Source organism: Vipera berus, assembly GCF_964194415.1.
Source record: "Vipera berus genome assembly, chromosome: 2".
Lineage (NCBI taxonomy): Eukaryota > Metazoa > Chordata > Lepidosauria > Squamata > Viperidae > Vipera > Vipera berus.
Window position 1 is genome coordinate 264,114,926 of NC_138203.1, and position 17,323 is coordinate 264,132,248.

The following is a 17,323-nucleotide window of genomic DNA, read 5'->3' on the forward strand; positions in this document are numbered from 1 at the left end:
TATATGTATATATATATATATATATATATATATATATATATATAATCTTCGTGGGTAGGGGCGGCGGGAGGGGCGAGGACAGCTTGGCTTCCCGTCCTTTCGGTACCAAGTGGGAGGTTGAGATCAGCCTTCCGGTTAACTTGCAGTACTTCCCCAGTTCTTGGCGTTGCTTGTTGCGCTGCAGCTTGGAAAAAAAAATCCTCATGGGCGTGTCGGGGTTGAAATACTGTTAAGCCCTTTTTCTCCTCGCTTTTGCCATGCAGGGCCCGGTCCTTTCTGAGGCTGCCCCTCATGAAGATGTGGTTAAATTAACACGACATGCTTTGTCGGGTAAAGCCAGGCTGCGTCGGTTTCATCTTGAAATTTACGGCGACCCCGCACAGAGAGTTTGCCCTAATTCTCCTTACAGGCAGACATTGCTTGGATTGCCGTATTGTGGGAACTCCCTCGGTTAACGCTTTAATCGGTAAAATCAAAAGTAAAATGTTTGCTCTTGCAGTGCACAAACTACTTTTAAAGACACGGCAATCACATTTATTCCGCTTTGGTCTTTGGTGCAGTTTGCCTGGTTTGGTTGAGAACCTCCCAGCAAAAAAAAAGTGTTTTTAGCAGTTGAAGTAATAACGAGAAGCCTTTAACAATGGATAGCTACAGTATGTAGAAATAAGTCCAGCTTCTTTTGATTACTTTAATTCTAAGAAATCTTGAAACCTGAACCCTGCTGGATTACTGATTAGAATGAGGTGCTTCTGGGTCAATTATTTAGCCTGAGTGGCATTCCAGTAAAATTTGCATCCACGTAAGGCTGAGTAGCCATCCTAAATGCTTACTCAAAGAGGTTCCTGGTTAAACTCATTGGGAGTTTACTTCCATATGGATCTCTGTAGACTTGCATCAGAGCCATGATGTTGTACTACTGTAATTTGAACTGTGGGTTTATCTTGGAGTGCGTCAGGCAATCACAAAAGCTTGCAGATGTTACTTTGAAATCCCAGCCCTAGAATATTACATTATACAGTGAAAAGTCTACATGCATTCTGTATTTTTAAAGGAAAGCTGGTTAGGAAGTTGTAGCTCCCAAAAAATACAAAATGTAATGGGGAAATGAGGCCTGGAAGGAAGCTACTGCATAGCAAGCTAGCTGTATTTTCTCTGCCGGCCATTTTCAAGGATTTTGCTGTCCTCTTTATAGTTGTGTCCTCCATACTGTGTTACCACAGGCACACTGAATATGCTGAATTCTTAAGGCATCAAAACTTTAAAGAGAACCGACACTTCTTCATACTCTGCAAGCACTGGGGTTCCTCTATATACTTTTGTTTTGGCAGTCTTAAAGAATAATGGCTAGAGAACCAAATCCTTGTAGTCTGCTAGTGATTATGTATGCATGATGCAACATGTGTAAGGCAGTTTTTTGTCTTTTGAGGGCTAACTGTTTTTTTAAAGCGAGAAACAAAATCAGAAAGCATTTTTTTTCCTGTTTTTGTGTGTGGGATTGAGGTACTTGGGAGAGGGGAATTGATATTTCATCCGCTAAAAAGCCTGTGCAAGCAGAGCTTTCCCCCACCCCCATAAATCAGAAGAAAGTACAGCAATTCTTAATATAAGGGCTTGTGGAGTTGGATCTCTTCTTAAAACAGTAGTGTTTTTTCATACACATCTCACTATACAAATAGGTGGTTTAGGATCAACACAGGAAATGCTAAAAAGGCTGCCTTCTGCAGGGCTGAGATTCTGTGCTTCCTCCCTCCCCCCCTTTTCTTTTAAAAAAACCACTACATCAGCCGTGTTCCTCCCTCCCATTTCAGACCCACAATGCAAGTGAGCCTCTGCTGCCGCCAGGATGTGGTGAACAGGAAACTGGCACAGCTGTTGACCGAATCTGTGGCCCAGCAGAGGAGAGACATCTGGTGGCTAAAATGTCTTTATGGGCGGCAGCAGATCAAGATAGTTTTGAAAGAATAACAGAGTTGGAAGGGATCTCCTCCGTCTTCTAGTCCAGCCCTCTGCTCAAGCAGGAAATCCTGTTCAATCTCTTCGTCTGTCTTCCAAAAAAAAACAAACCCCTCACTAAAATAGGTACTTTAGCTTTATTTTGGCAAACTACCTGTGCATACATGTTGTTACCATATAATGGAATATGCAGCTCAACTTACAAGCACAAGTGAGCCCAAAATTTCCGTTGCTGAGCAAGGCAGTTGAGTCGCGCCTCATTTTATGACCTTTTTGTCACAGTTGTTAAGCAAATCACTGCAGTTAAGTGAATCTGACTTCCTCTATTGTCATTCATCCAAAGCCAGCTGAGAAAGTTGCAGATGGTAATCACATAATGCTGGGTCAAGGCAGCCGTCCTAAATACTTGGCAAGCGCCCGAATTTTGTTCACGTGGGATGCTGAAAACCGGACATGTCGCTTCTTTCACAGCTGTTGTAATGGTTATTGAATGAATGGCTCAGTCAATGACTACTTGTGCACGTAGAGCTGATTCACAACGGGGTTGAAAAATCTTCCATTTTCAATGGGACTTTTAAAATCCAGTGGATTATCAGTAACTAATTTTTTAATTAAACTGATGCAAAATGTAGCGGCATCAGCAGTTATGTGTACCACTAAGAGGACACATGGAACATCTCTACTTCATGACCTGCATTGCCTGCCCGTTTGCTTCCAAATCATGATGCTGATTTTGACATGGCATTAGGCCAGGTTGAGGGACTGCCTCTTCCCAATTACATCTACTCATCCCAACAGGTCCATCGGGAGAGGCATGCTGCAAAAGAATTCCATCTGATGGGACCTAGGAGGCAAACTTTAATATTACTTTGCTTTGTCCACCCATCCTCTGCAATAATTGAGGTGATATTAGCCTTATGTCTTTCTGTGGCCCCCAACCTTTGTGGCTTGGTGGCCTGGTTGGTGGAAAGAGGGGAACCGGGCTCCACAAGCAGCAGGCCAGCACATGCAAGCATGCAGTTCTACTTACACAAGCGGCAGGCCGACGCACATGAATGCATAGCTTAACTGCCAATCCGCCACTCACGCAAATGGAGCTGTGCGTACACACGTGCCAGCCTGCCACTCATGTGGCCCAGTTCCAAATAGGCTAGCCCAGTAGTGGGACATGGCCCAGGGGTTGGGAACCCCTGCCTTGGAGTTTGTGCGTGGCTGCATTATGTGTGATATTCTCCCACTTGCGATTTTTATCTCTGTTTCCTGTTTTAATTGGTTTCGCAGTATGTTATAGTCCAGAGTCACTTTGTATGAGAAGACAGCCAAATAAATTTGACAAATAGTATAGTTTCTACTGTTAACATCGAGCATGATGCCTCAGGTTTTTTATGTTGACCGTTCTGTATTGAGTAGGCGATTCAAAGATTGCTGTAAATAAAAAGCGCCAGCATGCCAAGCTCGTTGGATACATGGGGTACAATCCAGGGCACTTAGCTCTTGCACAGAATCTGCTACTGGATGCCCTTACCTCGGTCTGGGGGTGAGATGCCACTTAAGTCATGCAGTATTGCCCTTGGGCAGGCCTACCTCTCTACTACTATATACCCTTTTTTTAGTGCCGATTGGCTTAGATGCATGGTCCAAGACAATATGAGCATCTATCTTCCTGTCACTAAATAAATCAATCTGGGCCTTAGTGTAAAAAATATGTTAAGAGATCTAACCTCCTAAGGCAAAAATAAGCAACTTTTCAGCCTATACTTAGCTGAAAAAGGAAAACTGGTTTTTGGGTGTGTGCACATACCTTATCCTGTCTAGCACTACCAGTGAATAACTTGTTTATCTTGTGGCAGACATCCAAAGAAATCAAGGCTGGGTTCAGATAACATCCTAGACCTTGGTTAACAAGATCTAATTGCTGTGTTCACATGCCTTGTTCAAACAATACACTCTGAGCAAATTGTAGTTTAATATGGTGGCTTGGTTCATATAACCGGCTAAACTGATCTTAGCTCCATTAGTTTAACGTGCTGTATGAACCAAGCCCATGGGGAGGCAGGGAGATTAAAAACATTACCAGCATAATTATTTTTCAGACTGCTCAAGATGCCAGTTTCCATACTGTAATTTCAAAGAATCCTCTCTTCCAGGTCCAGCTGATGAGCCTCGAATATAGAGTGAAATTTTGGCCTTGTAACCAGGAAAGACCTGGGTTTGCAGGATTATACAGTGTGTTGAGACCACTATTGATCTGGTTAAATACATATGGCAAATGCAATTATTACTGCAGTGAATAAAGTTAACACCTTGAGAATCCACTATAATCACTTTGCCTAAGTGGCACCACACATCTATTTGGTAGCTTTCAAGACATACCATCCATCAAGTCTTGACAGGCATTTTTTTTTAAAAAAAAGTTCTAATATTTGCAGTTGTGCAACAGTAACTTCTGGAAGCTCACACACATTCCAAATTATTTATGCCACACTTTGATGAATTTGGTAAGGGCTAAAGATTGAAGGCTCCAGCAAAAGCATTCTGCAAGCGTAGTGAGAAATATGTTCAAGAGGGCACATTGTGACCTGATTTACCCATCAATCTGGAGTGCAGCCTTCAATTTCCTTTGCCACACATTACCTACTGCTAAAGCCTGGAGGAACATTGTCCATAGGGTCGTGATGGGTCGGACACGACTTCGCAACTAACAACAACAACCTACTGCTCAGCTGTATCTAGTGCAATCTTATACAATGGGTGAAATGTCACCTCTGTTAGCAATCACCAAATAGTAACAGCTACAGCTACAATGTTTATATTACTAATATAAAGGGAGATTGCTCGAGTAGTTCCTATACACCAGGGGTCCCCAACCTCCGGTCCATGGACCAGTACCAGTCTGCGGCATGCCAGCAACCGGTCCACACAAAGCCCCATCCACAGGATGCTGGCAGCACCCAAAACCATGCCCCCTCCGGTCCGTGGAAAAACCTCTCTCCATGTAACCGGTCCCTGGTGTCCAAAAGGTTGGGGACCTCTGCTATACACCACCCTGATGTTAAGGGGGCAGGATTAAGTTCAGCCTCTTGCAGGAAGAGGCGGCAAACAATAGGGCAGGGGTAGGCAACCTTGGCTCTTTTATGACTTGTGGACTTCAACTCCCAGAATTCCTGAGCCAGTCATGCTGAGGGGGAAAAGAGGTTTCCAAGCTGAGCCATGCTGGCTCAGGAATTCTGGGAGTTGAAGTCCACGAGTCACAAAAGAGCCAAGGTTGCCTACCTCTGCAATAGGGAGAGAAGGACTAGTTTGTAACAGTCATCACAGTTCTACTTGAGTGTGCATGGAGGTGAGCTGTACTGATTTAAGTGGGATTCCCTCTCACACAACATCAGATTCTACAAACGCTCCATAGCGTTGGCTCGTAAGAAAATATGAAGTATGAATGGGTTGTTAGACAAATCTTACGACTGGAGTAAATATCACTGATTTTTCCTCACTCTTTGCACAGTCTTTACATTCTTCTAACTGGCAGCTCATTTGCGCTTTCTTGAACCAGTTGATGCTTTGGAACACAAAAGGCAAAGCAAAGAGAACATGCCACCTCCTTTCCCAGCTTCACCGGCCTTAAAATAGCCGAGGTGATTTGTTTCTTTACTTTGTAGCTACATAAACTTAATAAATTGCACGCCTACCAGCAGGACTTGCTCTTACAAGTCACTCCAGACCATCAGGGGGTTTATGATTCAGCCATAAACATCATGTCTTTTATTTCAAGAGGCTCTTAACCTACTTGCAGCTTTTTTTTTGTCTTCCCTGTTGGTCTGCCATATGGGCTCCTGCCAATAATATGTGTCATTGTGTGGCAAAATACTTGACTTCAGTGGCATAGTTAGAGAGACTGCCTAACAAACACTGCCATTGGAGGAAAGAAAAAGGGAACCGCCCCCTTCTTCAAGGGCTCCAGGCTCCATATTACTCAAAAAAAGCCAGGGTAATGGGCCAAGTGACAGTACTGTGGCGTGTTTTGAAGGACAAGTGCAAAGGCAGCAAAAAAAAATCAGCCTTATCCAAATGGGATATTTGTGCAGCTCTCGATGACGCTATTCCTGTAAGCAACAGATGGTCTGGCCTTCAAAACGATCTGATTGCAAGCTGATGCCAATTGATCAATGCCCCAGTGTGCCTGGGGCTCTGACTAATCCATCACCAATCACTGATGCTACTTCATAGTTAAAAGCTATTCAAGTGGAGCTTGGATTTAGAGGCGTCGGTCTCTTAATTTTCTGAGCCACTTGTACAGCAAATTGGACAGATTTCATCACCTGCACACAACTATTTCATCGGCATGCACTAAAAGAGTTGTTGTTGTTAGCTGCAAAGTCGTGTCCGACTCATCGCGACCCTATGGACAACATTCCTCCAGGCCTTCCTGTCTTCTACCATCTTCTGGAGTTCATTTAAGCTCACGCCTACTGCTTCAGTGACTCCATCCAGCCACCTCATCCTCTGTCGTCCCCTTCTTCTATTGCCCTCGATCTTTCCCAGCATTAGGCTCTTCTCCAGTGAGTCCTTCTCATTAGGTGGCCAAAGTATTTGACCCTATGGACAGTACCAAAAGGCAAAACTAAAAGAGTGCAAGGCATCAATCACAAAATGCATGGCCTGTATTGACAGCAATAGCTGGGGGAGTTAACAAACACAAAAATTCCCTTAGTTTTCTACAAATGGGGGAAAAAAATGGCAAGTATTAAATTTCAGATGGCCCAGTGCTTAAAAGCTACAAGAGCTCTGCCAGAGAGAAAATCTTTTAACTATGACAGAACGCATCACATTAGCTGCTACTTGGTCAATATCACTCATTTCTTAAAAGCTAATGTTACAGAATTCGGGTTTTCTTGAAATTCTCCAGTTATTCCCAGTGTCAGTCACATAAATCTAGAATTACCACTCTTGGGATCAATGTAAAAATTAATACTGGCAAAGAAAGGAGTTATTGGACCAGCATTGAAAAAGCCCGGAACGTAACGTTATCACGTTAACAAAGATATAGAAAAAGACACTGTCACAGATCTGCTACATAATCTTGGCTTTTTCTTGTTCTTAATATTCTGAGAACAAAGACGCAAACATTAAAAAGCTGTTTTAAGATGGGAAAACCTAGACCTTCATGTTGCTGAACATTTTTTTCACAATGACTACTACTGCAATTTAATTCAGCTATTAAGGGAAATATGTCTGAACAGGATTAGCGCTGCTTTGAAAATCCAGTTTTTCAAAGCCACTGAGAAACTTGACACAAAGGACATCATAAAGCAAGACTTGTGGAAGTTAAAAATAAGATACAGACACCACCAATTACAATATACACTAGCTAAACAGAGAAGTTACAGCCTTCTAAACAGGAACAACCAGCCTTTGCCTCTGTTGAAGAGAAGTCCTAGCAGGTAAGTCGGATGAAGCTCTCAAAGACTGCAACGCTTTTGTTCCTTTTCACATCACAGGGAAAAAAAAGAGAGTGATATACTCTTGGCACAAGATATCCAAATGGTGTGAGAATTTATACTAGAGTAACCAGCACTTTCCTCACTTGGGGAAGAGGGGAGTTGAGCACACTTGACTGGGGTTAATGGATTATGTGAATATATCTGAAGGGCAAGGCAACCTTGGAGGATCCTTGCAGTTTCCCCTCAACTGAAAATGCCTAAGCGTTACTTGTGACAGAGAGCAGCTTGCTTATAAATGGGGTCAGACCCACTTGAGAGTCCATTAGAAATCTGGATCAGGAGAACTATCACTTCCTTTGTCTAGAAGAAAGCTCCTCTTACGAAGGAGAGCTGTCTCTCGAGGCTTCTGTTCTGCTCCGGTGGTTTCTTGAGTTGTTGGCAGAGGAGGAGATGGCTTAGGCTCTCCAAGGATCCCACAGACAGCCAAATTTCACAACATCTCAGTTCAGCAGTTTTAGCTGCCCAGTCACCTGGTTCACCAGCTCTTCGTCTCCCATGATGGCAAGGACTGTCTGTGACCCAGCCGGGACCTAAGAAAAGGATATTTGTTTCTCATTAGAGATAGATGCAAGATGAATGAGAGTTCAGAATAGATGTAGCTTCTCTTCGTGCTCTCTGAGCTTGGTTGTTCATTATCCAAACTAGATAACGTCATCAGTGCTGAATGTTAATTAATAAAACGTCTGCAAAAAAACAAGTTCAGAGAGCACCAAGGACTCCTCAGTTACAAACATTCTCCTTTGTCGGCTTCTCTTAGCGCAGGGGGTAGGCAACCTCGGCTCTTTTATGATTCATGGACTTCAACTCCCAGAATTCCTGAGCCAGCCAAGCTGGCTCAGGAATTCTGGGAGTTGAAGTCCATGATGACTTGGCTGAATGTCTATGGAGATTCTCAAATCGTCCCTGTCACGATTGTCCCAAAGATGTTTTTTCCAAAAGTCCAGCTGGACGTTCTTGGTTTTTCTGAAGAAAGGAAAAAAGCTTCTTGCATCAGAAGTGAAATGTTTTCAAAGAAAAAACAACAAGGAGGTCCAGTTGGCTTTTGGAAAAAGCATCTTTGGGATGAGTCTTGGCTGATTTACACTGGTACGTAAATGAATTGGGGGGGGATGTAACGCAATTCTTACTGAAATATCCCTGTAAAAGGGGATACTGGAGGCCAATAGTGGAAAATCATTTTGATGTTATTCAGTACTTCAGTTACAAATACTGATGAATGTGGATAATTTGGGGGAGGGAAAGGAATGGAAAAACACCCAAATCAGTTTCTTCGGCACCGTGGCTTACTCATATATCCTCAAGAGGTTAATGGTATTTCAAGGTGAAAAGAAACCTCTTTAAAAAAAAAGTTTCGAAATCCAGCTCCACTTAAGTATTTGTTTTACTTTTGTCATTTTTGAGGAGGGCAAAATAACAGAAGAACAGAGTTGGAAGGGGCCTTGGAGATCATCTAGTCCCACCCACCTGGCTCAGGCAGGAAACCCTACACATTTCAGACAAATGGTTGTCCACCTTCTTAAAAACCTCCAGTGTCGGAGCACACACACCTTCTGAAGGCAAGTCGTTCCACCAGCGGATTGTTCTGTTAGGGCAGACATGTCAAACTCGCGACGTCACGTGACGTTGCGCAACGTATCAAAGCTTTTTTCCCCCTTGCCGGCAATGGGGTGGGCATGGTTTTGTCATGATGCGTCTGGCCCGCGGGCCGGCAGTTTGACACCCCTGTGTTAGGGACATAGGATGTCAAGGCTGGAGACAAGACAACTGATGTTAGATTTGGTGTCAGGCCCCCAAACCAAGAAAGAGACGTGATGATTCTTCCAAGCTGAATTCATTGTTCCACACCTCAAGACAGAATCTTGCCAAAGTGAAGCATTGTACTATCTGCATCTATAAAATATTCTGAGAACTATTAGGGAGGGACTGCCTTCACCGTCTTTCTCTCACACGAAGTATCTGGACTGCAGCTGTCACTCATTTCTCTGGAATGCTCTCCTTCCCTCCCGGGAATCCAGTCTACTGTATTACATCACATTTGGTTTTCAATATCAACTAGTACAGGGGTAGGCAACCTCGGCTCTTTTATGACTCATGGACTTCAGCTATGCTGACTCAGGAATTCTGGGAGTTGAAGTCCATGAGTCATAAAAGAGCCGAGGTTGCCTACCCCTGAACTAGTAGAAAGTTGCTTTCAAATGCACAAATAAGAGCTGAACTATTGTGTTTTCATTCTTGTTCAACGATGGCAATAAAATGCTGAGGTCTAAGGTAATTATACTAGAAAGCGATATACATTTTTTTTAAAAAAAACTGAAATATAACTAATAATCAAGTGCCAGGTTTTTGTTTCTAAGTTCAGGCAGTTCACAAGACTTGTATAAAGCCAGAGTTTTGTTTGTTTGTTTTTAAGATAGGGTGGCCAGATAAGTCTTTTAGATAAATAAGTGTCAAAACATCTCTGTTTAGGAGAAACCTTACACTGTACATACAGGGAATCCTCGACTTATGACCACAATGGAATCTGGCAATTAGAGTTAAGACACAATGGTCATAAAGCAGGTCATCCTATGACCGGACCTGATTTTACAACCTTTTTTTAAGGTGGTTGTTAAGGAGGAAGCTCAATGCTCACAACGGGCATTTTTTTTTTTTGGTGGAAATCAAAAGTAAACACAGGTTTCTGTGGAAAAGTAAACCACGGTCCCATGACTACGGGATACCATAAATGCAGGCTAGCAGCAATCACGTGATGTTGTAACTTCAGAACTAGGTTGTAAGCTTTTTTTTGGGGGGGGGAAGGTATGTCGTAATTTGGGACTGTTGCTAAGCAACGGGTTGTAAGATGAGGACTACCTGTATTTCTCAAGAGAGACTTTCTAATCAAACAGGCAAAAAGCTTCAAGCTTTTTTCCCTCTCGGGTTCTGAAAATGTTCTGCACGACTCATAAACTACGGCACGAATTCTAACCCTCCCTTCGGAACGCCAGAGCCAGCGGTTTGCTTGGCTCAGGAGGAGACACCTTTGGAGTTACTTCCCCCCCCCCCAGAATATCTGATTTACCTGTGTCCTTCCGGCATCTTGCACTAGGTATGTTGGCAATTCTAGACTCAGGGCAAGCGCGTGCAGTTCCAGCAACTGGTCTGTGTTGGCTCCTTGAAGTACAACTTTCTTTGCACTAAGAAGGGCAAAGCATACTTCATGGTAAGACCTACACATTGTCTGCTTGGCTATGAGTCTGACGGAAACAAATTATAAACACCATCGGACAAAGACTTATATATATGTATATATATATGCTGAAGTCTATACCTTTTGACTGGCAAAACCAACCCATTATCTTCCAGACAAATGGATTGGAGCATTTTATGTAAACTGGGTTTTAAAGGTTCATTAACGACTTAGCGTGATGTATGAACCAACCACCATAGTAAACAAACCAGAGAAGGCCCCTCCACTACATTTGGGATCTAGGACAACTCACCACGGCCAACTCGCCTTAGCTAACTTGCCGTGGCCAACTCACCACGGCCAACTCGCCCTGGGACAAGAGTTATTCTAATGTCGAAGAAATGGTGGGATAGAATCACTGAAGAAAGGATGCCAAAAATGAAACGTGAATGACAAAAATTAAAATAATGTTTTTAATTATTTCAAATAATTACACTGAATTGCTGAATTGTCCTGTGACGAGTTGCCCATGGGGAGATGGCCATGGAGAGTTGTCCCACAGCGAATTGGCTGTGGCAAGACGGCTGTGGCAAGTTGGTTATGGCAAGTTGTTCCATTCGGCCACCCCTGGATTAGGAAAGGCAAATCTCTGGATCTTAAACCTTTATATGGGGCTTAAACCATCTTGAAGCCCTTTCATCTCTTAAACCACCTTTCCCAAGAGTCAAGCTGATTTAAGGGCCCACTGAAAGGTTTACAAAACTAATTTTGTCCTTAGATCCCCCCAAAAAGAGGTCCTCAAATGGGGCTTACCACTTTACCAGCCCCAGCCCCTACAAGGCCACAGAAGTTAAAAGTGCCACCTTAAAAGTTCTTATAACCCACTGAATCAAATTTTATCAATGAACATAACTGACTTTAATTCACACAATGTTTGCTGTAAATCATGGTTTACAAACTAAAATAGCTGGGCTTATACCACATACTAAGCCAAGGTAAACAGCATTGCATTAGACATATACCGCTTCATAGTGTTTTACAGCCCTCTCTGAATGGTTTACAGAGTCAGCATATTGCCCCCAACAACGTAGGTCCTCATTTTACCAACCTCAGAATGATGGAAGGCTGAGTCAATGTTGAGCCGGTGAGAATCAAACTGCTGGCAGTCGGCAGTCTGCAGAATTAGTCTGCAATACTGCATTCTAACCACTGTGCAACCAAGATGCATTATTGTATCAGAATAAATAAAATAATAAATAAAATCAGAAAGGTGACAGAGGATTCATCCCCTAACCAAGCTTCATTTATGAACAGAACTGAGATTGAATATAAAAGAATCCCTTTTGGATTTCTGGCCTAGACCTTGAAGCTAAAGAATTCCATATTGCCCGAAGTCATGGTTTGTTTGCACCCTAATTTGTATAATATAAAGGAATTAAGAGATGGCCTTGGGGAAAGTATGAAATAACCATTAATTGTAGAAAAGGTCATATGGTCCAGGAATTGAAGCAAATAAAAAAAGCTCAAAATAACTCTGTCTTGATTTTCTTTAGCATGAAATGAGACAGAAAATTTTGGAAACACTTTCAAGATTCTTTATAGCCTACAGCAGTGTTTCTCAACCTCAGCAAATTAAAAGATGTGTGGACTTCAACTCCCAGAATTCCCCAGCCAGACATCCTATTATATTAAATTAACACAGACACACTATTTTATTACCTTGGTATCAGCTTTAGCACATCATGTGTACTTATCCAGTTGGAAATTTAAGTTGCTTAATCCTAAACTCTGCTCATTCAGTTTAGTGGTTTACTGCAACACACTAAGCCATTAAGTGGTTTATTTGCTTTTGGTTTAGCTGCATCTTACGGGAAGCCAGCTGTTGTAGTTTGTAAAACAAAAGCTTTCCATCCTGTGCAAACTGAATATAAACCAACGCAATATATATATAGCCCAGGTTCGAATCTCAGATAAAGGGTATGACTGACTGATGAGAACATAAGAAGTTCGAAATGATCATCTCAGCCTCCCAAATTCTTTATTAGCAATTTGAATAATTTACACAAATAATGAGCTGTCATAAGTTGACTATATCCTGTGGATATATAATTAAGCAACTAATTTTAACAGAATCCCGGAAAAGATGGCCAACTCTCATTTCCTTACCCATGCTCATCCCATTGGTTCATCATGTCCCTCTGACTTGGCTTTTCATGCACCAGCTGGAACAAGCCAATGGCTGCATGCCCCACCTGAGCAGCAATCTGTGGAGGAAAAGACTCCAAATTAGGGAGAACTACTTTTTGTCTTGCTTCTGCTGAAATGATTCTGCTGCCCCTAGTGAGCAGTGGTTAGATGGCAATATTGCAGGCAAACTCAGCCACAGTCTGGAGTTTAATCCTGACATGGCTCAAGGGTGACTCAGTCGTCCATCCTTCCAAGGTTGGTAAAATGAGGATCCAGATTGTTGGGGGCAATAGGCAAATAATGCTTCTACATGTAAACTGTCGAGAGAGTGCTATAAAGCACTATGGGGCAGTATCTAAGTCTTAGTGCTATTGCAATATCCCTAGGGAAGGACTCATTCATTACCTGCAAGTTATATGTAGTAGTCTAGTTACAAATCCTGACCAAATTCATCTTGTAAACATAGATCAACAGTACAGGCAGTTCTGGTTTAAGAAGATGATCCATTCCCTAAGTGTGTCATCAGCCGGAATTTGTATTTAAACTGGAACTCATACAGGTAGTCTTCACCACACAACCATTCATTTAGTAACTGAAGATACGGCATCATTGAAAAAAAGTGATTTACAACTGATTTTCACACTCATGACTGTTGCAGCATCTCCATGGTCACGTGATCAAAATTCAGACGCTTGGCCACTGGCCTGTATTTACATTGGTTGCAGTGACTCCCAGGGTCATGTGGCCACCTTTTGCAACCTTCTGACAAGCAGAGGTCAACGGGGAAGCCAGATTCACTTAACAACCATGTTACTAACTTCACAGCTGCAGTGATTCTCTTAACTGTGGCAAGAGAGGTCGTATGAAGGGGAAAAATTCACTTAACAACTACCTCGCTTAGCCATGGAAATTTTGGGGTCAGTTGTGGTTGTAAGTCGAGGACAACCTGTATCTACAAATGGACTGGGTTATTACTGAAAATGGTGGGTAACACTGTCCTTTCTTGAACTGATGAACCACTGAAAGCCACGGGTTGTTTTCAGGAACTGCTGAACCTAGCTTGCATGTTAAAAATGTGTGACTTCAGCAATTCCTGAAAGCACTGCCTGGCTTTGGTGCTAGGAGGAGGACAATGCTGTCTGCCGCTTTTAGTAATAAGCAGCCTGCTTGTAACTAAGGGTTGTTTTTAAGTTGGACAATCTTAATGTGGAGTTTAGGCAGACTGAGTACTGTGGATTGCCTGTACTCAGAGGACTTAAGTACCCATTATTCACACTTGTTACTGAGCCACAGTTTTTACATTTATCATATCAGAACAAAACGGACTAAGCTTTTCAAAAACTTTTCAAGTTATAGAATGATTCTCTAGATCAGGGGTAGGCAACCTTGGCTCTTTTATGACTCGTGGACTTCAACTCCCAGAATTCCTGAGCCAGACACGCTGAGAGGAAAGGGAGAGGTTTCCAAGCGGAGCCATGCTGGCTCAGGAATTCTGGGAGTTGAAGTCCACGAGTCATAAAAGAGCCAAGGTTGCCTACCCCTGTTCTAGATGACTATTGGTTTCAGCCCTGGATCTGCCCCTCAGTAATGAAATCAGGTAAAAAATTAGGCTCAGTTTAAAAGACTAGGAGGCAATAATAACCTGAAGCGTTTACCTTTCCAATTCCCATGGAGAGTTCCATGTTTACCACAAAGACCATCTTGTGGTGTCTGCTTGGGAGAAGATTGACATCACTGCCCTGTGCCTCATCTTCATCCTGGAAAAGACAGTTTGACAGCAATAAAGTTTTCTGTTTAATGAAGTATATATGAAATCACACAGGAGGGATATTAAAAGGGTCAGACTACGACTGGGGACACCCAAGTTTAAATCTTTGGTCATCCATGAAGTTCATAGGATAATCCTTGGCCAATCAGCAGCTCTATGTCTACCTTATTCATAGATCAGTTGGATAATGGGCGGAGGAACAAAAAATAATGATGGGCACTACTTTGGGTTTCTTAAAAGAACGATAGGAAGTAGAGGTGGTCCTCAACTTACGACCACAACTGAGCCCAAAATTTCTGTTGCTAAGCAAGACAGTTGTTGAGTTTTGCCCCATTTTATGATGTTTCCTTGCCACAGTTGTTAAGTGAATTGTTGCAGTTAAGTTAGCAACACAGTTCTTAAGTGAATCTGGCTTCCCCATTGACCTTGTTGGAAAGTTGCAAAACATGATCACCTGACCCTGGGAAACTGAAGCCATCATAAATGAGTCAGTTGCCTAGCATCTGAATTTTGATCATGTGACCATCAGGATGCTGCAATAGCCGTATGTGTGAAAAATGATCATAACTCACTTTTTTCAGTACCGTTGTCATACCTTTGAACAGTCATTAAATGAATTGTTGTAAGTCAAGGACTAACTGTATTCTGCCCTCCCCATCAGCAAAATAGATGCCACTACTACAATGTTATTAATCTTGTACACCACAATAGAAAATTTCTATTTATGAACTGGTTATATTCCAAGATGTTCTCCCCTTGCATTCCATTAATGGTTTATGATCATTCTTGTCCTTAATTCCAAACATTCAGTCACTACAGTACACACCATACAGTCACTGCACAACAGTGAACAATATCCAAGTGGAAGTTGAGACAGTGGGAAAGGGTTGGTTTACAGCATGCTTTCTCCCAACTTCAGGGACTTTCTAGGTTGGAGTTGCTAACAGGTTTGTTCACACCAACAAAAATCTGCTTGAGACTTATATAATAAATTACACTATTCATAAATAGTATCATGTCTGTAATTTATAGGTTTCAAGCAGTTAATGTGCATATCACATTTGCTGCACTCTTGCAGTCTGTATGATTACAGTCCATCTATATAATTATTCCGAATCATAAACATTTCCAGGGGACAGGGAGAAATATTTCCTGCCACTTCAGGAAGAACAGATGATTCTCAAGGAATATTTAATTCCGAAGTCCTTTTTTTAAAAAGGCCTTCGTATTGCTGAATCCTGAATTGGTTTTGGAATAATTGCACATAGCTTTGCTTCTGTAAAAAACTAGGTGACATTCTGAAAAATTGAGAGGCCACAGATTTCCTGGTGGAAGCAAGACTGAATTTTGACATTTAAACTAAGTTTAAGTCTGTGTAATTTATTTATTTATTTGTTTGTTTGTTTGTTTTATATACCGCCCTTCTCCCGGAGGACTCAGGGCGGTGTACAGAGCAATAAAGTAAGAATACAATAAAGCAATAAAGTGAGAAAATTTTAAAACCCAAATCCATCAGGCCAGGCCTGCTTGTTGGAATAGATAAGTGTTGTTATGTAAATAAGCATGTACAATGATATAGTCCTTTAATCAGAATATGTGTGCAATTCAAACCTTGATCTACATTTCAAATCATTTATTTCCTAACATCTAAGAAACATGTTTTCCTCCCTAGCGAACAGCATCATCCATATACTCTTCAATATACATCATAAATACTCAGGTGATTTATAATTCTATAAAGAAATTTAGACAATTAAATTATAAGTATACTTAGTTTTAAAGTGTGGGACAGACTTGCGGATGCATATTTCACCACATTTTGAAAATTTGATACTATCATAAATATGTTCATCTTTCAGGTGCCACTAGACTTTTGCTGCTTTGCTACTACAAATTAACACCCATACAGTTCTGGAAATGCACCAATACACAGACTATCCTCCTCCCCCATTCCATTAAAGGTTTGTAATTCGGAGTTTTTGATACCCCTACAAATATATGAATCCTTTTCAGATCTATTATCTCCCGAAGGAAAATATTTCTGCCTCCGGGTAGCAAAGCAGGGCGTAAATAAAAGCAATTGACCATTATCCAAAACGCTGTCAAATTATTTGTAGGATAGGCTTGCTGATCGCGTTTCAAGCCCTAGCCTGATGATGCATACATTAAAAAAAGGAGCTAGGCCAGAAACTGATTTTTAACTGGGTCAGAAACGGGAATCTAGATTGTAAATAGATACCTGGGAATCGAGACCGCTGCTGAAGTAAAGCTGCGCCGCCGCTTCAGCAGAATGACCACCGGTCAGCGCCAGAGCCTGGAGGCAAGGAAAGAGGGGAAATTGCAGGTAGAAATAAACCAGACGGAATGGATCCCAACCAACGCCTGATTCCGATCCACTGATAAAGACGACCCACCCTCCGCGCTGCAGCCTCCGGAATCCCCAGATCCAGCAAGAGAGCAAAGAGAGACTCATCGACGCTCGCGTCCGAATCGGGCGATTGCGACTCCATTCCTTACAGCTGCCGGCGCTCTGTTCACCTATTGGCCACTTCTCTCGCTTCTCGACCAATGAAATGACAACGTGCTCCTTTCGTCATCGCTTTGTGACCAATGGACCTGCCAGATCCTTAGATGACAACTATTATCTGCGCCCGTAGTGGGGCACGGTTCGCTTTGAATGGTTAAGGTTCCACGTGGATTTCCAGGAGCAGGCTGGGGATTATGGGGGATGGGGTGGCGGCGGTAGTT

At 42.3% G+C, this 17,323-nt stretch overlaps 2 protein-coding genes across 2 annotated transcripts in view; one reads left to right on the forward strand and one right to left on the reverse strand.

Annotated features, from left to right (window-relative positions):
- Positions 1-17,323, forward strand: part of TADA3 (transcriptional adaptor 3) — a 701,258-nt gene that overhangs the window by 481,666 nt on the left and 202,269 nt on the right. The gene's annotated exons all lie outside the window — the stretch shown is intronic.
- Positions 6,615-17,104, reverse strand: LOC308660907 (putative peptidyl-tRNA hydrolase 2). Its single transcript, XM_081315539.1, has 6 exons — positions 16,990-17,104; positions 16,815-16,889; positions 14,463-14,564; positions 12,787-12,884; positions 10,513-10,627; positions 6,615-7,981 (listed from the first exon to the last, which is right to left on the reverse strand). The coding sequence occupies exons 1-6, from the start codon at positions 17,083-17,085 to the stop codon at positions 7,892-7,894; spliced, it is 576 nt and encodes a 191-aa protein (XP_081171665.1). The 5' UTR covers positions 17,086-17,104; the 3' UTR covers positions 6,615-7,891.